General features: G+C 43.6%; 1 protein-coding gene across 1 annotated transcript in view; it reads left to right on the plus strand.

Moving 5' to 3' along the window:
* The first annotated feature begins 18,733 nt into the window (after window positions 1-18,733).
* LOC126028556 (carcinoembryonic antigen-related cell adhesion molecule 5-like) overlaps window positions 18,734-25,446 on the plus strand; it is a 40,153-nt gene continuing 33,440 nt past the window's right edge. The window contains 4 exon segments of the mRNA XM_049787513.1: window positions 18,734-18,797; window positions 19,831-19,968; window positions 20,119-20,199; window positions 22,958-23,217. Coding sequence (XP_049643470.1) covers window positions 18,734-18,797; window positions 19,831-19,968; window positions 20,119-20,199; window positions 22,958-23,217 — 543 coding nt within the window.

Raw genomic sequence — 25,446 nt, forward strand, 5'->3', positions numbered from 1 at the left:
TCCCATCTATAAATAGTCGACATCAATTTCAGACATCTTATGGACTTCAGACTGGATTAAGAACTTGGACTAAGTTCAGATACCTATTGATCATCATTGCAGTGGCTCCCCACTGTGCAGAGGGTGTATGTGCCTCTTCTTCCGAAATAAAGGCCTAGTTCAATGCCCTCAAAGATGGGCTTTCTGGTCTACCTGAACTTGAATGAAAATGGAGCTGGAGAGATAGCATGGAGGTGAGGCGTTGGCCTTTCATGCAGAAGGTCATTGGTTCAAATGCCGGTATCTGCCAGGAGCGATTTCTGAACGTGGAGTCAGGGGTAACTCCTGAGCACTGCCAGGTGTGACCCAAAAACCACCACCACCAACAACAACAACAACAAATAAAGAAAAGGTGCTTCTTCTTGCCTGCTACACAACCTTTCTGGTGTCTCTTCGAAAGATCTATGTACGTCTTAGATTTATCTTCTCAGGAGCTTGTAGTTGATTCCTTGATACATGTTTCTGGTTTTAGACACCCTGTGCTTAGGTTAGAAGTTTTTCTTTACATTTTCCTGTGATGCGCTTATGCAAACAGCCGCTCTTTTATTATTGACTAATTTTTCTTTTAATAATTGTAGACAATATTGTTTGTTTACTAAAAACAAAAGGGGGAATTGTTGTGTATGTAAATATTTTGGGGGATTACTATGTTGCTCACCCTAATCTGTGCCCTACCCTAGGGTGTGACCTGGCATTCTGCCCCCACCCTAGGGTAGGACCTGATTCTGCTTCCACCATTGGTTGGTATCTGATCCCACCATTGGGTGGGACCTGACTCTGGACTATAAGAGCAAGGGTCTGTGGAAGGCGGGGGCTTTTTTGCTGGCTGGAACTGAAGCTGAGTCTTTGGACTTCAGTTTTGTCCATCCGAATAAAGCAAATATTTCCACGAGCCTGACTGCGAGCTGTTTACCCGCCGTTTCACCTCAGAACCGTGGGCTAGACAGGGTTGCAGACACGTGCTCCGAGCTGGAAGAAAAGGGCCTCATTCTCCATCCCTCCATCAGTCAACCTCTTCAGGGGCTGTCCTGCTACAATGCACAGCTGAGAACCCTCTTTTAACTGGGACTGAGCATGCAGCACACACAGGTACATGCATGTCTACATGCATACAAGCATATGTACACTCTTGTCTTTGTTGGCGATAGGACAGGTGATTGTGTCCAGGGCTCCACAAATTCCTGATGAAGTTCTCTGGTTCCCATCACCACTGTCCCCCATCAGATTTCCCTCATGAAAGGGAGCCATGGGTCCTTCAGGAGTGTCCAGGGGCTAAGCCCCTTCAGTGCCCAGGAGCCTCCTTTGGCACTTTATAAGAGGCCAGTGCACATGGGAGGCTGAAAATGGTGCCAAAGATTCTAGTCACTGGGACCCAAACAGGTGACATTATGACCTGTGTTGGGGGATCCTGTACTGTTTCAAAGCATTCTGCATTACTGAGATCTTGGGCTCTGAATGTCAGGATGGAGCTCCAAGCACGAGCATCCACTAAGTCTCTGGAAACCTGCTTAGTTTGAACCTGGCACCCAGTTTCCATGCAGGTTTCCACCCTGTTCCTGGTAGAAAAACTCTGCCTTGGCCCCTGCTGGGACCTGATTGGGCTCTGTCAGTACCATACAGAGACTCAGAGGATCCCAATTCAAATGATTGTTTCTCTTGTGAAATATTAACATGGGGGCATCAGCCTTCCAGGGCCGCATATACTCCCCAATGTGGGTCCTCCCTTCAGGAAGCTCTGAGCTTTTCTGGGATGCACAGGGGAGCTGAGCCCCCATGGGGGAGGCCACAGCAGTTGAGGGAACTTGTTTGCAATAGCCTTAGTGTTTCCAGTTTGGATGCTTAATCACTGCCTCATGCTCACCCAGGTGCCCATTCCCCACAATGCCTATCTGTTACCTCTCTCTCTTCTTTCCCCACCACTTCTGCCCTGTGTGGTCTTCTCAGTCATGTCATCAGTGATCAATGCCCTTGATTTATTCCTCTATATACCATGTATAAGTTATACCCATGCAGCATTTGTCTGTCCTCCTCTGCCTTCTTTTGCTTCATATGATATCTTCAGTTCCATTTGTACAACTTTTGATTTTTGTTGCTTTTTTGTTATTTTTTTATTTAATTACTTTTATTTAAGAAAGAGGACAGGGTAAAGTTAAAGTGGAAGCCCAATCACCCATAAGCAGAATTCTCGGTAGACCCATCGATGATATCCCAGCCTTGATCTTTCAACCAAAGAAAATTAAGAAAAACAAAACTGAACCCATGTACAATACAATTAATTTGTCCCTCAAATCCCCAGTTGTATTACATACTGTTTCTTAGCAGCACACAATATAATCCAAAGAGATTAGACTTATGTAACTCCTTAAACATTGAGGGCAAAGTACATTTATCTAGTTCCATGCACATGCTTACTAGTTTAAATTAACCTCAAAAGTTTTAGTGGGTTGTTTTTCTTAAGGATTGGAGTCAAGGGAAAATAGTAAAAAATGGTGTTAGAGTGGCATTTGTTTGCATAGGCCCACTAAAATATAAGGGACATGGAAAGAAAAATTATGGTCTAAATACAAGGAGACCCTACCCCTGAAGTTTCCTGGCACAGGACTGACTCTAGACTCCAGGCAAACTAGTTTGTCTAATTCAAGTCATCGTCTGTAGTGGCAATACACCTCCATTCCTCACATAGTCTCTGTTGTTGGTATCATGCTTCTGTATTAAAGGTCCTGGAGTCTGCATATCCCATATTGCAGTCAGGATGGTGCAGAGCATCCTCTCGTTTCACCTCACACTTAAGGGGCACTAGAGAGAACCCTGTCCTGTAGAGCAGGTCATTGTTGTTGTCAAGTCTTCTCAGTGTAAACGGAAGTCTCTTTTTAGGAGGTTGATGTCAGACCCTTGGTAGTGTCTTTCCTGGTAGAGGACTGCTTCCAGCTGTTTCTATAAAAGACCTTGGATGTTTTGTAGATAGCTTGCCTGGTTCTGGTGTGAATGGAGGATGCCCATTCTTCTGAGGCCTGTGCCAAGTCATTATATCAATGTTCAGGGTATAAGGTACATTGTACTGAGATTTATTAGATAAGAACTTATCTGTAGGTATAGTGTTTTCCTATTTTAATGTGTCTATGCAAAGAAGGATCAATGCCATAAAGCGTTATTGGTGCATCTGGAGGCAATAGGAACAAGACCAGCAATTTCCATGATATAGTTCAATCATAGGCATTAAACTGAGGGACAGTTCCAACAACAATCCTTATTGAACAGCTTACAAAGAAAAGACAAGATGAAAAGTGGATAGAAACATCATGGTAGAAGAATATAGAGAAAGTTACAGCCGTTAAAGAAAATATACATAAAATATTCAAAAGATATATGTGATCAATTTATGTCCTTCAAAATAGTTCTGGGATTGTTAGATCCACTGTATGTCTTTGGTCTGAGATTAGAACTGTGTATTATTGAAGTTAAGAAGGGTAAATCGGGGGTACTGATGGTTGGGAGGAGTATACGTTTGCGCAGGGGCACTAGCCCCCGCCCGGTTTGCATGTAGACTCATGTAGACTAGTATGAAATTGCCAGTGACAGCCTGAGTATAACTGACCAGCTATCTGCCACCCCACAGATCAAACACCACCCCCCAAGCCAATCTCAGGAGCTCAAGCCCCACCCTAGGCCAATCTCTGCAGCTGGCCTGGGAGTGGGGAAAACCCAGGGTGCCCCATCAGGTCCTCCCAGAAACCCACCTGGAGATCCGGAGGAAAGGGGGAGAGGGGGGTCGGGTGACCCAGGTCCGGGCCCCCCTACCCTAGGCCGGGCCAAATGGCCCCTGGCACATACGGAGGTCTGCCAGGAGCCAGCCCGTGCCGGCTGAAAATCCTCGCTTTTTTGTTCTTGAGTTGAACCTGTGTTAGCTGTGTGCAAGGCAACTTCTTACCTGCTGAATATCACTCCAGCCACCCTCTTTTGATTTTGAAATGATTATTGGTACATAGGAACTTGCAAGAATATCATAGAGTTCCTAAATGCCTTCCTCCAGATCACCATGAGGACATCTTCTATGACATTGGTACAAAACTATTTAGCATGAACTAAAGACCTTCTTCAATTTTCACCAATATATATGCTTGAATTTGACATTTAATATACATTGACATTCATTTCTACATACTTTTAATTACTGAAGTGTAGTAAGTAAGTAAAAGATTTTTATTAAAAATAAAATTTTATTAAAAATAAAATTTATTATCTCATAAGAAATATTCTAAAAAAATTTTAATGTTCTTTGCTGTAGTTAGTTTTATTTTTGTGCCACACCAGGCAATGATGAGGCTCTGACCTTGGGTCTGTTATCAGAGGTCACTCCTGGCTGGATTACAGAATCATATGATCAACGTTAGGTTGGCTTTGTGCAGGCTAAAGGCACTAACTGCTGTACTATCTCTCTGACCCCAGGAAACTATATGTGGGAGATATTTTCTTTTTTTTAATAATATCTTTATTTCAGTACCAAGATTACAAACATGTTTGTCATTGAGTTTCAGTTATAAAAAAGAACACCATTCACCAGTGCAACATTCCCATCACCAATGGCCCCATCTCTATCCTTCCCAAGCCCCTGCCTGTATTTGAGACAGGCATTCTATTTTACTCACTACCATTGTCACTATAGTCATCAGTGTGGTTACTTCTCTAACTGCACTCATCGCTCTTTGTGGTTAAGCTCACTTCGTGGGCTGGTTCTTCCAGCCCTCTTCTCTGCTATCTCTCAGTGCTATTATGATAATGTCTATCATTTTTCTTAAAACCCATAGATGAGTGAGACTATTATGTGTCTATCTCTCTATGTACCACAGTTTTTTTAGCCACTCATCTGTTGTCATGCATCTGGGTTGGTTCCAGATTCTGGCTATTGTAAATAGTGCTGCAATAAACATAGGTGTGCAAAAGGCATTTTTGTAGTGTGTTTTTGTGTTCCTAGGGCATACCCCTAGGAGTGGTATTGCTGGATCATATGGGAATTCAATTTTCAGTTTTTTGAGGAATATCCATAAAGGCTGGACTAGATGGCATAACCACAAGCAGTGAATGAGTGTTCCTTTCTCCCCACATCACAGCCAGCACTAATTGTTCTTATTCTTTGTGATGTGTGCCAGTCTCTGTAGTGTGAGATGGTACCTCATTGCTGTTTTGATTTGCATCTCCCTGATAATTAGTGATGTGGAGCATTTTTTATGTCTTTTGGCCATTTTGTATTTCTTCTTTTAGGAATTGTCTGTTCATTTTTTCTCCCCATTTTTTGATGGTTTAGAGGGCTTTTCCTTGTTAAGTTCTGTCAGTAACTTGTATATCTTAGATATTAGTTCCTTACTTGATGAATATTGAGTGAATATTTTCTTCGATTCTGTGGGTGACCTATGTATCCTAGTCACTATGTCCTTTGAGGTGCAGAAGCTTCTCGTCTTAATATGGTACCATCTGTTTATCTCTGCTTCCACTTGTTTGGAAAGTGTTGTTTCCTCCTCGAAGATGCTATTAGTCTCAATGTCATAGAGTATTTAACCTACTATAGCTTATAATTCTGGGTATTATATGAAGGTCTTTAGTCTATTTGAATTTGACCTTTGTGCATGATATTAGGTGGAGGTTTGATTTTGCTTTTTTGCATGTGGTTGACCAGTTGTCCTAGCACCACTTGTTGAAGAGGTTTTCCTTGCTCCATTTTGCACTTCTTGCCCCTATATCAAAAAAAATTTATCATATATTTGGGAACTGTTTTCTGAACACTCAAGTCTATTGCATTGATTTGAGGGTCTGTCTTTATTTCAATACCATGCTTTTTAAATTATTATTGTTTTGTAGCAAAACTTAAAGTTGGGGAAGGTGATACCTTCCACATTCTTTTTCCTAAGAAAATTCGTGAATGATTCTTGTTCCAAATAAATTTCAGGACACTTTGATTCACTTCTTTGAAGGATGTCATGGGTATCCTTAAAGGAATTACATTAAATCTAAACAGTGCTTTTGGGAGTATTGCTATTTTAATAATTTTATCTTTCCAATCAATTAACAGGGTATGTATTTCTATTTCCTTGTGTCCTCTTTTATTTCTTGAAGCAGTGTTTTTTAGTTTTCTTCATATAGGTCCTTCACCTCTTTAGTTAAGTTGACTCCAAGGTATTTGAGTTTGTGTGGCACTAATGTGAATGGGATTGTTTTATTTTTGTTTTTATTTATTTAAAGAAAATGCATCACATAGTTGACATAACTGTTTATAATACATATGTTTTAAGATGACAAAAAAAGCAGTTATTAAAACTAGAAAATTGAAAGAAAAACTAAAAATGGAAGAGAAAAGAGAAGAAAAGGTTCAGTAACAAGTATATTTGTGAAAATTATTATATCACCAATGAACTCATTAAATTAATAACAGAAGGTTTAGAAATGCAGTAAAAATGGTGTATGAGAGGCAGTTGTTGTTTGCATAGGCCCAGCAAAATATGAGAGAAATAGAAAGGAAAAGTGTTGGCCTAAATACAGGGAGACCTTACCCCTGAAGTATTCTGGCAAGAGACCAACTCTGGGCTCCAGGCGTGATTCTTACTTGTGGTCTGTTCAACTCGATCTATGCTTTCTTTGAGTTCTATGAACATCCTTCAAATTCCTTCTCTAAACTCCTTATCTGTGAGGCTAACTACATTACTGGCATTTTTTAAGTCATCAGAGCTGCCATTTTCATTCTCTTTGCATGGTGTTGACTTGCATTTTTTCCCCATTCCCACCTTGTAGTGTGTTTTTTCCTACATATTTTGGTGGGGTTTATTGGTTAGAAGATGTGTGCTGCTGTGAAGTGAAGAGGTCATGCCCCTTTGGCTCTGACCTTTGTGGGCTGGCATAGCTCACCTCTAAAGAAGTGCCCTCAGGAAATGATCTGGGTGGGAAGGATCAAAGTCCAGGACACAGAACAGCAGAAAAGGCAAAGTCCACAATGTCTGCAGTGTGTCAGAACACATAGCAGCAATCAGCTCTACCCATTGTGGGCGGTACAGCTCACCTTTGAAGAAGTGCCTGCAGAGAATGATCTGGGTAGGGAGGATCAAAGTCTAGGACAAAGGGCAGCAGAGAAGGAAGGCAAAGTCCACAATGTCTTCCATGTCTGCAGCACTTTGTGAACTACCTAAGCACTGTAAAATGTTCTCTATCCTCCAGATTCAACAGTGTTTAATTAAGAACATGTAGTGGTATTGGGTGGCTGGGTGCACAGGAAGTGCCTTCCTTACATGCAGTATTCCCTCTCTGATACCCACAAAGTTTTAAAATAAATTAATTTTTAAGAGAATGAGAATGAAAAAGACAGCAGTATGCTGCAGAGGGAAGAGGCTGTGCACTCCTCTAGTCAATGAATTCCAACATGGCACATAGAAAACACCACACTGCAACCATGACAATAGAGAAACAATGTAGGCCTCCACCATGACTAGAGAATTAAGATGGTGGCTTTGGTAACCCAAAAATCACCAATCATGTGTTTAGCCTCTCAGATAAGGACTTAATAGAAGAATAATGGAGAGTGTGTATAGAACTCTAAGAAAGCAGGGAACAAACTGAAATGCCCCAAATAAGAATCAAAAGGATATAAGATTAGAAATGAGAAAACTTCAAACTGAAATAATAGGATGAAAAACATGGTAGTCAAAATGAAAACCTCACTGAAAAATCTCTCCAACAGAGTAATTTTAAAGAGAATATTCTACACTTAATTTTATCCTATAGAGGTGGGGCTGGGGTTTGTCCCTTAGAGGCAGAGTAATTGTCTTGCATATGAGGTTCTGATTTTGATCCCCCACACTAGGAAAAAGTGTGTAGAACAAAGAAAAAAAATAAATATTACAAGTAAACAGATTTATATCAATTCATCATCAGCACAATGACAAGAAGTACCAAAGACAGTCTTTGTTTCAGGGCCACAATGACATTGCTCAGGGCTCACAACTCTTTGTGATCAAAAATCATTCTTGGCAGTGCTCAGGGGAATGTGTGTGATGACAAGGACAGGATCTGGGTCAGCTTTGTGTAAGCTAGTGCCTTAATCGGATATCTTCTCTCTGGACCTAAAGGCAGTTTAAAAAAAAAAATGAAAAAGGCCTCACCTTTCAGTCTGACTTTTCTCATTTTGATATTTCTCCCAGGAAAGTATTAGAATCCCATAATAGCCAACTTTAGCCACTGATTGATCTAATAATGGAATTATATTACATTAAAATATAATAAAAATTCCAAATCCAGGGTTGGGTCAGGCACAGATCACAGCAGAAATTTTATTATAAATATCGAATAACAAAGCAATGTCTCATTATTTGACTTCCAATCTAGACCTGTTACTCAACACATTGATTAACAGCTATGAAAATGCTTCTTTGCAGTCATAAAAATTCATGCAAGCTGAAGCCATAGTACAGCTACCAGGGTGCTTGACGTGCACATATTCTACCTGGGTTTGATTCTGGGCATGCAATATGGTACCCTTAACATGGCCAGGAGTAAATCTCAAATACTTCTGAATGTAGCCTCCCTCAAAAATGATATGATCATAAACCTGGAACCAGAGCTGCCTCAGCTTAAAATAATGCATAACCAATTATAGTAAAAACAACAATAGTAGCTCTAAACTGCAGAAGAAAATGGGAAAACTGGTGGTTCAGTTTTCAGCCTTTTGCTGAAAGTAGATACAGGAGCAAAACACAGAAGGCATCAATTCATTGGGAGTTCCTTCACCCTCATAGGTCCCACTTCAGACACTCCTGCCAGAAACATGCAGCCAAGAGGAGTTTTGATCCCCCACTGAGTTGATGACCCCTGTAGGACAGACAAGAAGAGGGAAAGCCAAAGATGCTTTAGGATAGCAGAGAAATCCTACTTCTTTCTTGGAACTCCACTTGTCAGAGCACTTGGGGCTACAGTCCTCTCCCAATTTCCCAGTCTTGAAAACAACAGAGAGTCTATTTTACCTCACAAGAACCCGAAATCTTCCATTGCAGCATCTATGGGAACATGAAAGAAAGTAACACATATTGGGAAACACAAACTTGTTAGCTAGAAACTAGGTGGAGAAATAGGACAAGAATGGGATCTTCTGTCCTGTTCAGAAACTCAAATATGTCCTCATTTAACAAGCACAAAAACTAGAGTGCAGCAGTCTTTATGGATATTCCTATGCTCTGAATTGGGGCGAGATCCTAAAGGATTTGTATGAAGACAAAGACCAAGGTCTGAGGTATTACGCTGATGGCTCACGTGGAGCTATGGTAAGTAAGAACACAAAGAGGGCCTGGAGAGATAGCAAGCGACGTTTGCCTTGCAAGCAGCCGATCCAGGACCAAAGGTGGTTGGTTCGAATCCCGGTGTCCCATATGGTCCCCCGTGCCTGCCAGGAGCTATTTCTGAGCAGACAGCCAGGAGTAACCCCTGAGCACCGCCGGGTGTGACCCAAAAAAACAAAAAAACAAACAAACAAACAAAAGAAGCGCTCAGCCTTGCATTTAGTCTGAGCGTGGACAAGGACTGGCTTGGAGCAGAGTTTGGAGTTTATGGCCTTGGGCAGCCACTTGCTCTGTGAGTTAGGGAGCCCTTGGTGCCTCAGTTTCCACCACCTGAACACCAGAGCTGCCTAAATCCTGACACCTGGGACCAACCTTCAGACACAAGCCTCCCCCACCCACAGGCACAGGGGCCACGTCTCTCCCAGATTCGGAGATCCTGGCTCAACCTTACCGCCCCTGAAATTCTTTGATGACAGCTTGTAGGTTCATTCTCCTTTATCTGCAGGAGTGTGGTTCACATTCATACCCCCCTCAGCCCTGGGACTCAGGAATCCTGCTCTGCTCTTCCCACTCCCATGACACAGAGTTCTAAACCATGTGTCTCTTTAAGGATGTAAGAACCCCCTGATATTCAAGAAGCACATCAAACATACTTAGCACCAAAGTTCTGGCCATCTCTTCTGATCTCACAGAGCCAAAACCTTGTGGAAACTCCTGAAACTGAGGGGTGATGCAAATTTCATGCCACAGGTTACTCGAGGCCCCATTGGCCTCTGATTAACGTGGGATGAGTTTATTGGAGGAAATGTGAAGCTTAGAGCAGAAGGGACTCCATTTTGCCAACCCAGTGTTAGGTTTCCATTTTCTCTTACAAGATGTATCCCTGATTGGTCAGTTTGGGATTTGTTGGTAAACGGAATAAAAGTCTTCCTTTAGTTTTTTTTTTTTTTTTAATTATGCAGTCTCACCAGTCACACTCAGACACGGAGAACTCAGGAGTCCAACCCCACAGGCTCTCCTCCCTCAGACTCAGAACAATCCTCCAATCTCCTGCCTAAGACCAGAGGTTTAACTCCACAAGCCCTACTCCCTCAGACCCAGAGATAAACTCTCCAGCCTCCTCCCTAAAAGTCAATAATTCAGCATCTTCCCTCAGGTCCATTCCCAACTACTGTTCACTCAGAATATAAAGTACCAACCATACATGCCCTTCTCTCTCTCTGAATCAGAGATTAAACCTCCAACCTCCACCCTTAGATCGAAGTCCAATCCCACAAGTCCTCCCTAGGATTGAGGGATCATTCCTCAAGCTTTCTCACTCAGACTCAGGAGTCCAACACCAGCCCCAGCCCCCTCTCTATGACCCAGGAGTCCCCAAAGCCCCTAATTCCTAAAAATTAGGAGTTCATTCTCATACCTAACACTTAGATTTGGTGCTTATACCCATCCCTCCTACTTTAGACTCAGATCAATCCTCTAACCTCCTCCCTCAGACCCAGGGGTTCAGCCCCAACTCTCTCCCTTTGATCAGGGATTCATTTCCCTACCTTGTTGCAGAACAACCCTTGATGGGGTTGACTGATGGAGGGATGGAGGATAAGGTCTTTCTCCTCCAGCTCAGACCATACATCTACTACCTCGTTCAGCCAGTGGTTCTGAGGTGAATGCGGTGGGTATAAAGCTAACAGGAAGTCAGGCTTTTGAAGATAACAGCTTTATTCCATGCATAAGGCTGAAGCTAAAAGCCCCAGAAACAGCCCCAGGAAAAAAGCCCTTTCCTTCCACAGACCCTTGCTTTTATACATCATAATCAGGTACCACCCTAGGGTGGGAGCATAATCAGGTCACACCCTAGGATAGGGCACAATCACTGATCAGGATAGGATCAGTAACATACTAATCCCATGGAAATGTTTACATACAAAACACTACCTCTCTTTTTTTGATCCAGAGTTCCAATCCCCAGCCTATTCTCTCAGACCTAGGAGCCTGAACTCAGGTCCCTCAGCAGTGATAAATGGAGGTATTCTAAGCAAAGATCCCAATGGTTCAGACCCCTAGCCTTTATTCTTCTAGAACCTAGATATCTGGGTCCCTCACCCTTTACCCCGCTTTTCTCTTCCCTCAGCCCCTTGGTCACCTCTAGAGGAGTTGGGGAAATGGCCCAATAGCCTGTGAGGACATTGTGGAGCCATAGTTTCAGAAGAGGACCAAAGTCTGAAGAAATGCCAGGACCAGTTGCTAAAGAAGGAAATGAATTCTGGCAGGCAAGTCAGATCTGTATGGGACATCCAAGTCCTCTACGGTACTTCCTCCCTGAGCAGAACCTGTCCACACAGTGGCCTGGGTAGTAGGTTTTTTTTTTTTTTTTTGGTTTTTGGGCCACACCCTGTGATGCTCAGGGGTTACTCCTGGCTATGCGCTCAGAAGTTGCTCCTGGCTTGGGGGACCATATGGGACACCGGGGGATCGAACCGCGGTCCATCCAAGGCTAGCGCAGGCAAAGCAGGCAACCTTACCTCTTGCGCCACCGCCCGGCCCCCCGGCCTGGGTAGTGTTAATGGTGTCCTCCAAAGTGGTCCATCTCCTTTACTTTGTTGGTTTATTTTGAGGCCACAGCTGGTGATTTGCAGGGTTTACTCATGACTCTGAGCCAGGAATCACTCCAGACTTTGTGCAAGGAATTATATCAAATGCTGGGGATGGAATCTTGGTCAGTTGTGTACAAGGAAAATACACTCATTACTGTGCTATCACCCCGGCTCCTTTATTTGCATTTTTCACAACTGCTTCTATCTTGAAAAACTTTAAACCAACAGGAAAACTGCGAGAGTAGCAGGAATAATCTCTTGTCTTCACCAGCTGTTAACAGTTTGCCATGGTGCTTTATTTATTGGTTTTGTAAAGGAAAAGTTTCCCCCTGAGTTTCCTGACTGCCCTGATCACCTACCGCCCTTCACAATTCTGGGAACTTGTAGACCCAGTTACAGTTTAACTTTCTTTCTGTTCCTACATGGTTTTAACCTGGCCGTGTTAACCCTGTAAGCTTGCACCTGCACCTTGCAAAAATGTGATTGAGCAAATGCCAGATGTCATGTACTTCCTAAAGAAAATCAATCTACTGTAACTTTCTATTGTTTTAAATACTATATACAGCTTGTAAGCTCATGGCTCGGGGCTGGCAGTTTCTGGCTTATGCTGGATTCTAGTGCAGCCCCTGCATATGCTTATAAGAAAATAAACCCCCTGCTTTTGCATGAGACTGTGGTCTTGGTGTCTTTGAACGGCGCATCATTCTCCTGGACTAAACAGTTTGTTTTAGGGAAATACACTGCAATACTCAAGAATCACTCCTGGAGGGTTCAGAAGACCATATGGGATGCAGGGAGCCAAACCTAGGTCAGCAGGTGCAAGGCGAGCATTCTCCTCGCTGTGCTATCTTCCCCATTCCTCCTGTGGTGGTTTTCATACAATTTGGGTTGACTTGTTTCTGCAGAATTAGAACCATTCTGTTTCTAGGAAAACTTTTTCCAATTGTTTTGTGTTGAAGGCACATCAGCAGTGCCCAGAACTTAGTCCTGGTTCTATGCTCAGACACCACCTGGCACTACTTGAGGGACCTTATGCTGTTCTGAGCATTTAAAGAGGGGTTGACTGGATTCAAGGCAAGCCCCTTAACTCTGGTACTGTCTCTGTCCCCAACTTTGACTCTAACATACCCGTATTCTACAATATTCTAGAATAGTCAATTGCAACCTCCTGTGGGAGACCCCCGACCCGCGGGGGTGTGGAAATGAAGGTTGCTAGTTATTAGTGGGTTCACCCGAGCAGAACCGACCTGTAAAGAAGAACTAGAAAAGTTAGTAAGAGAAGCCCTCAAGACTGCTCATGCTGTTCAAAAGGGGAGTTTATTGTTGGGGAATCAGCTTTTAAGGGCTGAAATACATCAGAAGGTGTTACAAGTTTTCCACCAATCACAGTTACAAGCATTCATTAGCATAAGCTGGGGAAGGTAATAGGGAGGGGCAAAGAGGTAGACCTGAGCACATGGTTATGCTAAAAGAGTTTATATAGAAAACACAAGATCCAAACAGAGTCCCACAAATTCCACTCAGCAAGTACAAATAAAACATCAGTTGTAATCCTAATAACCTTTTGCTAACACAAAGGCAGGTTGCTCTATATTTTTCTTTCTGGCTGGATGTATTGGGCTGCTTTGAATTACTTTATTTGTCTATTTCCTTTGTTCTCAAGGCATGGGCGCCTTTGGTCACGTGGGTGATCAGATTAGGAATTACTGAGGTGTCTTATGTTCTAGGTTTTATCAGCTAGGCTTCCCACAGTCAATATCATACTCTGCATGCTAACCAGTGTCTTTCATGGGATCTCACACTTGGAGGTTCATAATATCTGTTGATAATTTATTATTTTTTATTGTTATTATTATTACTATTTTCACAGAATCTATGGGTCGACCAACACTGCCTAGTGAATATTCTATTTATCATCAAGATATCCCTCCCTTTTTAACTCACTTCCACCAATGAAGATTACCCACCACACACAACTCTTGTCTTTCCTCCTGTTTCCACCCACTACATGAGTGACAGAATGCTTAGTATGATGCTCTGTATAAAAAAAGACCCATGGGTGAGTGTTACATGTCCTTTTCAGACTGCACTGTTCCAGAGCTACCTGTAAGTTGCATAGATCAGAGTGAAACTATAGTCAGTCTCGAATCTCAGCCTCTTTATTCAGATCTCACAATTTCCCAAATATCTCTCAGGTGGATTCCTCCTCTGTCCCACCTAAAGAGCTACAAGGGGATTTAGTGGCAGACTGATTTTCAGGATGTATATGAACTATAGATACTGGAGGATGATGAGGAAATAGACATACAGGGATGTATAAGTTGATTCCCTGTATGTAAAACTTTGTGTATATGTGTGTAGGCTGACCATGTATTATGCCAGTATTAGAGAAAGTAATTTCCCATTCCATTCTTGAGTGAATATGATGGCCCCATGACTCCTGTGAAGTAACTGAGGTGTCACACATTTTTAGTCACTGTGTGTTGGAAGTGCATGAGGGCTGGTGCTGGGGACCAAACTCATGGCTTTGCACCTGCTCTATTGGTGAAGCCACCATTCTGTGTGTTTCTGAAAGATCTTTTTGAAACCAAACTTCATTTTTCATGTCCAACTGATCAAAACAGTGGCCAGTGGGAATTGATTCATCCCCTGTATCTCTGCCTTGCCAAGCAAGTGGGAATAACAAAAACTACCTCCTGACCCCTCCCAGTGGATATAACTTAATTTGATCATTAATTGTTCTGTTCTGTTTTATGTTGTTTGTTCACACCTGGGAATACCAAAAAGTTACTCCTGCCTCTGCTCTCATAAATTACTTTTGGCAGGCTCTGAACACCAAATGGGAAGCCAGGGATCAAGCTCAGGTCAGCTGTGTACAAGGCAAATGCCTTCCCAACTGTGCATAGCTCAGGCAAACATTATTATATTTTTAATAGATACAGTTTAGAGAATACAGCTACAATAGGGCTGGTTACTGTTTTTAATGTAGTTCCTGCAATCATCATCAGAGGACCCTGCCTGCCACCTCACTTCTGCACCTTAAATCTGTCTCTTCATTCCTCAGTGCCTCTCCCCAAAGGTGATCCATAACTGGTTGTAGAATTCAAGGCCCAGGTTTTGTTGTTATTTGATACTGTCTACTTCCTTATATTCTTTTTCCATAGTCTACAAATGAGTGAGACCATGTGGCATTTGTACTTCCTTTGACTTTCTCAGCATAATACTCTCAAGCTCTGAGTCCCTTGTAGTGACCTGCAGGGTAGTTCTTCAGTCACTGGGTATAGACATGACTTTCTTCTCTATTCTAACAAGGTTCTAACAAGGTTGCCTCCATATCCTGGTGTCTGTACTAAGTACTTCAGTGAATGAAAGTATATATATACTTTCATATAAACGATTTTGGCATTTGAGGGTCTAGGCCAAAGTGTTGACTCATTGAGTCATACGGAAGCTCACTTCTCTATACTTTTTTCTTTGTTCTTTTTTTGGTTTGGTGCCACACCCACAGTACTCAGGGTTTACTCCTGACTCTGCACTCTGAAATCACTTCTGGCAGGCTCAGGGTAACATCAGGGATCCTGGGATTGAACCTGGGTCAGCTCAGGGCAAGGCAAGCACTTTCCCCACTATGCTATCTTCCAGGCCTCTCTCACTTTTCCTGAGCTATCTCCATCCTGTTTTCCAAGGAGGATGGATGAGAGGACAAATTTACCCACTGTGCATGGGCGGGGAGGCCTTTCTCATCACAACCCCCAACACTGGCTGTATTCTGAATATCTTTGATGTGCAAATCTCTGAGGCAAATGGTCTGGCCCTGTACTTCGTTCGGCCTTTCAAGTGACTCCCTGGCTCTCTATTGCTTCTTTTTGTTTATTTTTATTTGAGAGCCACAACCAGTAGTGCTCAACAAACACTTCTAGTAGACTCGAGTACTCTATGAGATGTTGGGGATGAAACCAGGTGGGACACATGGAAGGCTAGTGCCCTCCCTGCTATACTATCACTCAGCCCTCCAATGCTTCTTTTTTTTTTTTTTTTTTTTTTTGGTTTTTGGGTCACACCCGGCAGTGCTCAGGGGTTACTCCTGGCTCTATGCTCAGAAATCGCTCCTGGCAGGCACAGGGGACCATATGGAATGCCGGGATTCAAACCACCATCCTTCTGCATGAAAGGCAAATGTCTAACCTCCATGCTATTTCTTCGGCCCACTTCCAATGCTTCTTTATCTCTCTCTGCCTGTGTTTCTGTCTACATATCTCTATAAACTTCCTTTATCTCTCTGTCTCTGTCTCCAACTCTATCTCATGCAACTGATTTTGTAATGAATTCTGACTAACATGGGTCATTTCTATTCTAGAAATCACATCCACATGACATAATTACTGCCCCAAGACGTGAAGTCCAAACACCATCCAACAAAGGTTAATGTTTTGAGTAACACATTTTGGGAGAACATAAGCCATCCTCCTATGCACCAGGCATTTGGCCTGCACTGGGACCAAACAGCCAGAAGTTTCTCTCTAGTGTTAAGTTTCAACCTGTAGAAGCTAATTGGGCTTTCTCTAAATCACAGAACACCAAGATCATTTTCTTACCGTTTGTATGATTGTTTTCTTTTTTGTTTTTGTTTTTATTTTTATTTTTTGGGGGGGCCACACCCGGCAGTGCTCAGGGGTTACTCCTGGCTGTCTGCTCAGAAATAGCTCCTGGCAGGCACGGGGGACCATATGGGACACTGGGATTCGAACCAACCACCTTTGGTCCTGGATCGGCTGCTTGCAAGGTAAACGCCGCTGTGCTATCTCTCTGGGCCCTGTATGATTGTTTTCTTATCATTTGTATGATGCTCTGTAAAAATCTGCTGGGCTTGAAGGGCTAGAGCAATAGATGGTGTCAAGGGCACTTACTTTGCACATGACTAACCATGCTTTGATTCCAGGCATCCCACTTGGTCTCCTGAGCACCTCCAGATTTGTTCCTGAGCAGAGAGGCAGGCATAACCCCTGAACACTACTGGGCTGGGCATGGCCCCCAAACACACAAATAAGCAACCTGCTGAGATTGAAACATAGACATGTTCGCTGTTCTTAATTTCAAAATATAGACAGCGAGAAGTTTCGAAGAAAAAGATATATTTACAATAGAGAGGATTTGGTGGAAGAAGATGAGAGATCTTTGTATGGATCAACAAGTGATTTGTCCATCTTTCCAGTCAGCATGAGGATTAGTCAAGTTTGGTTTGTCTTAGAGGAACTGAGGGTTTGTCCACTGCCTTTGTGAAATCAGGTCACAAAATTTTAAAATCTAGATTGCCAGTGACTGGTCCATTGCAAAAAAGTAACTGGAAGTCATTCATGAAGCAAAACACCTTGCAAATGAGTTTTATTTGTTTTTGCTTCCTTTGCAACCTCAAATTCACCTCCATTTCTCTGATTACTGCAGCATTCATGTTGGTCCTAAATATAATTTCACTTGTGCTTGGAGAGATTGGCTAGCAGGTAGGGCACTTGCTTGCCCACAACCTTTTTGGGTTGAATCTCCAGTACCCACAGGGTCCCCTGAACCCCGCTAGGAGTGATCCCTGAATACAGAACTAGCAGTAAGTCCTGGGCATTGTCTGGTGTGGCCCCAATCAAATCAATAAATACCGTTTCATTTTATTTTTTTTTCTTCTGCTTGTTTTGGTTCTGCTTAGTAAGAAATAAATCAATAATATAATATGGCATTGTACCTTTTTGCATAGGCACACTAAAATGGGAAAGTCTTATGTATATCAATAAATTTTTATCTAATAGGTATAAGAACCCTTAAATTTTATAATACAGGGATGCCTTCCACACTGAATATTTGTCATGGGGACTTGACTTAGACCTCATGTGATCGGACATTGACTATTCAACAACTAACCCTAGATCACAACCTTAAAACTGGCACAGTTTTCTGCAGCAGCACCATAAATCACCCCCCTTCCAAGACAGAGTCCGTAATACTGCTCTGGCACTCAACTACAGATGAGATGTAATCAAAAGACACTCTGTCCTAGGATCTGTGCAAAAACCAAGATCACTAATTACAGAAGGCTGACTACAAAAACCACCACTGAGCAGAAATTTTCCTGAGACCATAATGAAATACACTATCCTAGACTTCATCCTAGGATCTGTGCAAAAACCAAGATCTCTAATTACAGAGGACTGACTTTGACAACTACAACTCAGCACAACATTTACTGGCACCATAAAGACCTTGGGGGTTTGACAATGAACATGTCCAAAACCTATAGTCAGTCACATGAGAGTATGCGTCAAGGGGGGAGACATCCTGTGTCTTTTAGGCCATTGGAATGTCCTTTTCAATTTCTCTGATACTTGCTATACCTATACAAAAACAAAACTTGCCACATCATCCCCCTTTTTTATTTTCTTTTTTTTCTTTTAAATGTATATTTATAGCTTCTAAATGGGGGCTTTCTATTTTTCTCCTTTATTTTTTAACAGAACCATAGAATATGAATCATTTTGTTATGTATCATATTTCTATCTCTTTCTACAAATTGAAAAAAAATTGGATGGTACCTGGGAGGCAAGGTGTCAACAAGACAGGATGGAAGGGTCAGGAGGTGCAGGGGGCACCCCAGCATGTGACCAGCCAAGACTCCTCCCAGAGGAGCTCAGGTCAAATAGAGGAAGCAAAGGCTCAGTCTGCCTGTCTGTAAGGGCAGCAGCTTATCCTTGGGACCTTTCTGGACCTCCAGCTCTTCTCTTGGCCTAAGGAACCCAGCAACTGTAGCACATGGAGCCCACCTCAGCCCCTGCCCACAGAAGGGCTGTGCCCTGGCACATGCTCCTGCTCACAGGTGAGGGGGTCTTTCCTGAAGGTTGGCAGGAGACACAGGCTGGGCACTTCTAGGGTCACAGAGCTCTGAGAGGGAAAAAGTATAATCTGCACTTTGGAGAGAGTACAGGGGAGCAGCGTCAAGTTTTGAAGGGTTCCTGAGGGCACAGTTCCAAGTGCTAAACCCCACACTCTGCATGTGTTGAATCTCAGCACTGCTGGGTCTACAACCCTGTGCCAGGAGGCACCACTGAGCACCCTGGCTGTGGCCCAGAGACCAAAGAGAACAGTGCTGAGTTGGGGGTACAGCAGGGAGATTCTCTTGGAAGGGGTGAGAGAAAAAAAACTCTCAACAGGGTCACTCCAGTCTGTCCTCAAGGGCTCACATCCTTAGTGCAGGAAGACAAAGCAGGAGCATCTAAAACGTGTTGTCAGGGATGGACAAGTGTCAGGAAGAGACAGAGCTGGAATGGGCTAGTGTGAAGTGAGGGGTTCAGAGCAGAGGAGGAGGCAACTCCCCAGGACCTGAGAGAGCAGGATCTGAGGTCACAGAAGGAGGAGGAGGCAGGCACTGGGGAGACAGAGAACAAGTCAGGTCTGAGGTGAGGGTGTTTTTACATCCAGTCCCTCAGACCCATAGTGAGAGTAGAGCGCTTGCCTTGCATTCAACCTACAGAGTTGATCCCCAGATACCATAGGATTCCCCCAAGTCCTACCAGGAAGGACTCCTGAGCAAAGATCCAGGACTAAGTCCAGAGCACCACCAATATGGCAGAAAAAAAATTGCGGTCCTGTAGCTGACCCAGATCTAGAGGAGAAAACATTTGCTCCCTCACATGGACCCTATCTCACTCCTTTTAGCAGCGGCAAGATGAAAGGGTGAAGGGACTGGGCCTCACCAGTGCTTCATGGTCAGGCATCACTCCTGGGGGGCTGGGATCAAATGAGTTGCTACATGACAGAAAAGTGCCTGAATCCTTGTTTATCTCTCCAGCTTGCAGGACACAATTTTCTACCCCAAATAACAGGTCTAACACAGATTCTGTCTATTCCAGCCTCACTCTTAACCTTCTGGAGCCTGCCCACCACTGCCCAGCAGTTCATTGATATCCCTGTGGAGTCAGTGCCACCCGATGCTGCTGAAGGGAAGGAAGTTCTTCTACTTGCCCGCAAAGTGCCAGAGAAGTTTTTACGTTTAGACTGGTTCAGAGGGCAAATTCGACATGACAACAACATTGTATCATTGAAACCAAACCCAGAAAATATAAATAATGGGCCTGCACAAAGCGGCAGAGAGATGCTTTGCTCCAACGGGTCCCTGCTGATCCGGAATCTAACCATAGGAGACACGGGGACCTACCATATACAAGTCTTGACAGAGAATGGTGACATTGAATATGGAAAGGGAGAACTCCGTGTCTACAGTGAGTGATCCCTCCCTAAACTAAGGCCCTCCCTAAACTAAGGTGCTGGGGTGAGGAGAGGTTAATTCCCTTATTACATGAGATTCTATCCTGAATGGGCTGACACACCCCACACACATGATGCTCCCCCTTTGGGTCATTTGAGCATCTATGCAGAACCCACAGGGGAAGGGAAAGATTCGGGTCCTTCCCAGAGTTGGGCCCTGCAGACTCCCCTCTCACAAAAGACTTATTGGGAATTTACCCAACACAGGGAGGACTACCCTGGTCCAGTCACTGAGCCCCCAACTGTAAGACCCTAAGAAAGACTCTGTGGGGGTCAGTCAGACACTGACCTAAGAGCACCCCAGTATTCCCGGAACTCAGTCTGGGATGCCCCACAAGGGCTCTAGGGAGCCCATCCAGAGCTGGGCTTTTCCTGGAGGACTATTAGGGGCACAGGTTCCTGTGGCCCTGAGTGCCAACGCACCTGATCTGGTGTCAGCCATGGCTCAGAGCCAGGAGGTAGAAATACCACAAGTTGTGGCTTCAAAACAAGCAGAAAAATATCCTTCCTTATTTTCCCCCTGCTTTTTTGTTGTTCTTTGCCCACACCCAGAAATGCTTAGGGCTTATGCCTGGCTCTATGCATGTATTCCTAAGAGAATCACCCCAGAAATGGTCTCAGATCTTTGGAACAGGACTAAGGATGTTCTCACATCCTCTCACACTTTAACTTCTGCAGTCCTTACTTCATAACTGCTGAACAAAAACTCCCCGAGACCAGCCTTTCAACAATTCCTACTCTCTGGGTTCCCACAGTCATTCTCTGCACCTGCTGTGGTCTGTGAAGTTCAGGATAGACTGACATAGCCTCAGAAGACACTGAGGCCAAAGAGAGAACCTGGTTCTATTGCTGAACCTACCAGCTCCCACCTGTCCCCTCCTATTTCTAGATCCTTCAAAGACTCTTTTCTACCATCTCCGGAGTACTGTCAGTCAGTCATGTTGAGCACCTGGGAAAACTGCCCCTTCTTGAGCCTGATGCTAGACAGGCCCAGTCCCACCCACACCTGGCATCCTGTGTCATTTCTGCTCAGACACCTGGTTCCAGGCTGCAGCCCAGGATGCTCAGGGCAGAAGAGCTCTTGGCTAGGAACCACCCCACCTCTAGGAAACTGTCAGTGGGAGTCCCATAATAAGGCACCGAGCCCAATTAATTCAGGGGTAAGCAGGTGAAAGGGCCCACACACTCCAGCACTCTAAGGCAGATCAGGATGCCCTCCCTAGAGAGAGAACAGGAAAGGTGCTGGGTTGCTGAAGCCCATCCTGTGTTTGTTTCCTTTTCATGTTATTATAACACAAAAAAAATTAATTGTGTTTTGTTTTGTTTTTGAGCAGTGCTCAGGGGTTACTTTTGGCTCTATGGTCAGAAATTACTCCTGGCAGGCTCGGAGACCATGGGGATGCTGAGAATTGAACTCTTGTCAGCTCTGAGCAAGGCATATACCTTCTCTGCTGTGCTATCACTTCAGACCCTAAGTTTCATTTTTTAAGATTGGTTTTGAGACAGAGCTCATGATGCTAAGTGCTTACTTCATGCTCCAGCCCCTTAATTCCTGATGATTGCTAGCAAATAGTGATACAACTGATACTTCATGTGAATTTTCTACCTAGAGAAACCTTTATATTTATTTGCTTTATTAAATTCAAATAACACTTTTTGGTCCAGAGAGAAAGAGAGAGAGAACTGTGGGTAGGGCATTTGCCTTGATAGTACCTAACCTATGTTCAATTCACAGCATCTTATATAGTTCCTTGAGCCTTTCTTTTTTTGTTTGTTTTGTTTTGGCTGTTTGGCTTTTTTGTTTTTTGGGGGGGGCAAACCAGGTGATGCTCAGGGATTACTCCTGGCTCTGTGCTCAAAAATTGCTCCTGGCTTGGGTACCACATGGGACGCCGGGGGATCAAACCACAGTTCGTCCTAGGTTAGCACATGCATGGCAAATGCCCTATCACTTGCACCACCATTCTGGCCCCTCCTTGAGCCTTTCAAGAGAGATTCCTGAGTATAGAGACAAGAGTAAGCTCTAAGTGCTGCTAAGTGTGGCACCCCCCCAAAAAAAATTATACAACATTTCTATGAATTAAGGGTTTCTAAGTAATGCAATCTGCAAATATAGTCAATTTTACTTGTCATTCCAATTTTGCTGCATTTTAGTACTTTTTTTTCTTGTGGCCACACCTGTATCTACCCAGGGCTTTTACCTGCCTCTGTGCTCAGGGACCACTCCTGAACATGTTCAGAGGGCATGTGGAATTTAGGGAATTAAACCCAGGTGAGTTGCATGCAAGACAATTCTTCCCACTGTACTATATTTTTCTAGCCCTGTTTTTAGTTCTTTTTTTCTCAGGAGTAGATGTCTGTACTAGATAGACAGAACTGAGAAAACTGACATCTGGTCTGTTCCTGGTCTGGGTGGAAAAGCTTTCAGTGTTTTGCCATAACTGAGATGTAGAACACATGGGATGGCATGACAGAGTTACCTGAAGCTCATGTGGGCTCTGATCAGAAACCCCAAGAAAATGTGAAGTCAAAGGGAGGGGGTACCCTCTCCTCACTGATCTTCTTCTGGAAGAATAAACTTTCCTCTCAGAGGCCAATCCTTTGTCCAGTGCTCTTTGCAGACCCACTATGGATGAGAGAAACTGAGGTGATAGAGAAGGAGTGAGCCCAGGTCCCAGCCCTTCTGATCATCCCCACCCCATTTCTCCACAGAGCCAGTGGCCCCGCCATCCATTCAAGCCACCCACTCTACAGTGAGAGAAGGTGCCGGCCCCGTAGTCCTGACCTGCCTCACAAGTAACACTGGGGTCTCCACTCGGTGGTACCTCAATAATAAGGAACTACAGCCCACAGAGAGGAGGAAGCTATCTGTGGACAAAAGGACCCTCACCCTCCAGCCTGTCAGCAGGGCCGATTGGGGGGACTACCAATGTGAGGTGTCTAACCGCATCAGTTCCCGTCGAAGTGCCCAAGTAAGGCTGCAGGTGATACCCAGAATTCCCAAGCCTGACCCACGCCCAGGGCATGACCCATTTATAAAAGGGCACTGAGGAGTAGGAGCAGCTACAGAGCCCAAAGAGCTGCCTGATCTTAGCCACAGGAGTAGGTCCGCCTTGTCTCGGATTTGAAGAGCAGTTCTCTGACCCAGGATGAATTGTCCTCTGCCTCCCCGTATCCCTTTGTGTACCAAATAAAAGAGAAGAGCTGGATCTTAAGTCACTGCTGTGGATGGTTATTGACAGATTAAACTTCAGCAGGAACAACCCAGTGTTTCAATTCCTTTGCCTCCTTCTTTGCTTGCTGCGAGGTGTCTGGAGTGGCTCCCTGGGAAGTGGTGCTCAGACTCATGTTCTGGTGCATGTGCCATGATTCACATTTGGTACTGGAGCACCACAACCAGACCAGGACCCGAGTGATACTATGCACTGCCCCTGAGATCAAACCATGGGCTCCTGCAACCATGACCAGCATCTTTACACTTCCACATATTCCCAGGCCCTTAGTGATGTCTTTTATTTTATTTGGGAGGAACCTTTCCAAGCAATAATTATGACTTCAAGTGTCTCTAATGGAACTTCTCACTCAGTCAGGTCATTGGTTCTACAATGTTTATGGTTCGACACTGCTCAAGTCCTGCAGTGCTGAAGATCCCAGGTATCCTGCAGTATGTGTGGTCTCCGAATCCATACCCAGAGATGCTCAGGGGAGCATGTGGTGCTATAAATCAAAACCATCTCAGACATAGGTAGGTATGTGTCCTAATCTTTGAACCATCTTCCAGACCTTTCCAAATGAACGTGTTGGTCTTAGCCAAAAAGAAGATTTTGGGGAGAAAATGTCAGGAGTCAGTGATTTTTAACACATAGACCTAGAGCACATGGTTTTCAAAATAGTATTTATTTATTTTTGAGGATCAAGCACTATATCCACTATAGAGCACATACTTTCATGTTTAAGGCCCCCTGTTTTATTCTGAGTTCCTGTGGTCACCACAAGATCTATTGGTTATAGTCATAGTTTCCTCTGGGAACCATCCCAAGAGAGCACTGAACTGTGAAGCCTGCAGACAAAGTCTGATATTTCTCGACACATCCTCTGGTTCTCCAAAGCCCTATGAGTGAAAGAAGTATAATACCTGTCTCAAATACATATAAGCAGAGTATGGGGAAGGAGGGAGATGGGAGGCATTGGAGGTGGGAATGTTGCACAAGTGAAGGGGCTGTTCCTTTTATGAGTGAGTCCCAACTGCAAACATGTTTAAAATTTTGAAGAATAAATTATTATAAAAGTAGAAAAAGAGAGAAAAAATTAACTACTCAATTTAGCTGTTATGACTAAATTGATTCCTGGCCTCATTTAAGCAAAAATTAGTTTCCTAACCTCAATTTTGCAAAATTAGGTGGTCCCCTGCTCATTAACATATACATTTTAAATACATTTTGTTTTATTCTGTTAAGAAAAAAAAAACAAAGTACTATTTCAGAGGCCCCCACCTAAAGGCTTTAATCACTTCAAAGTTTTGATCATGAGCTATTTCCAGATTTTATCTTCAGGTATACTTTCTTCAGGGTGGTGACATCCCTCTCCCTTCTAGAGACGGAAGGATCAGATGCGACCAATGAAAAGCTCAATGGTATCCAGCCAAGAGACCCAAAAAGGCCATCACCTAATCTCATTATTGCTGTGGGTGGGTGTCTGGGACCATACCTGGCAGTGCTCAGGGAATTCTGGTTCTGTACTCAGAAGTGATACAGAAATTTGATGTGATGCTGCAAGTAATTGAACCTTGATACTATCTCTGGCACCATGATAATAAGGTGCAATTGAATTTAGGTACTGCCCTCTAACACTGTCAATTCTTGGACTGTTATAACGTTCCACGGTTAAATAAGGATGAGGTAGTGTATCTAAATAGACCCATCACTACTGAGGAAATTAAAATGTAATTAAAAGTCTCCCCAAAAACAAAAACCAGGCCCTGATGGATTCACTAACAAATTCTTTCAAACTTTTGAAGAGGAACTACTACCAATCATCTCAGGCTCTTTCATGAAACTGAAGAAACAGGAATACTCCCAAATAGATTTTATGAAGCTAACTAACATCACCTTGATAGCAAAGCCAGACATAGATGCTACAACAAAAGAAAACTACAGGCCAATATCTGGGGCTGGAGAGATAGCATGGAGGTAAGGCGTTTG

Source organism: Suncus etruscus, chromosome 14 (assembly GCF_024139225.1).
Source record: "Suncus etruscus isolate mSunEtr1 chromosome 14, mSunEtr1.pri.cur, whole genome shotgun sequence".
NCBI classification, from domain to species: Eukaryota; Metazoa; Chordata; class Mammalia; order Eulipotyphla; family Soricidae; genus Suncus; species Suncus etruscus.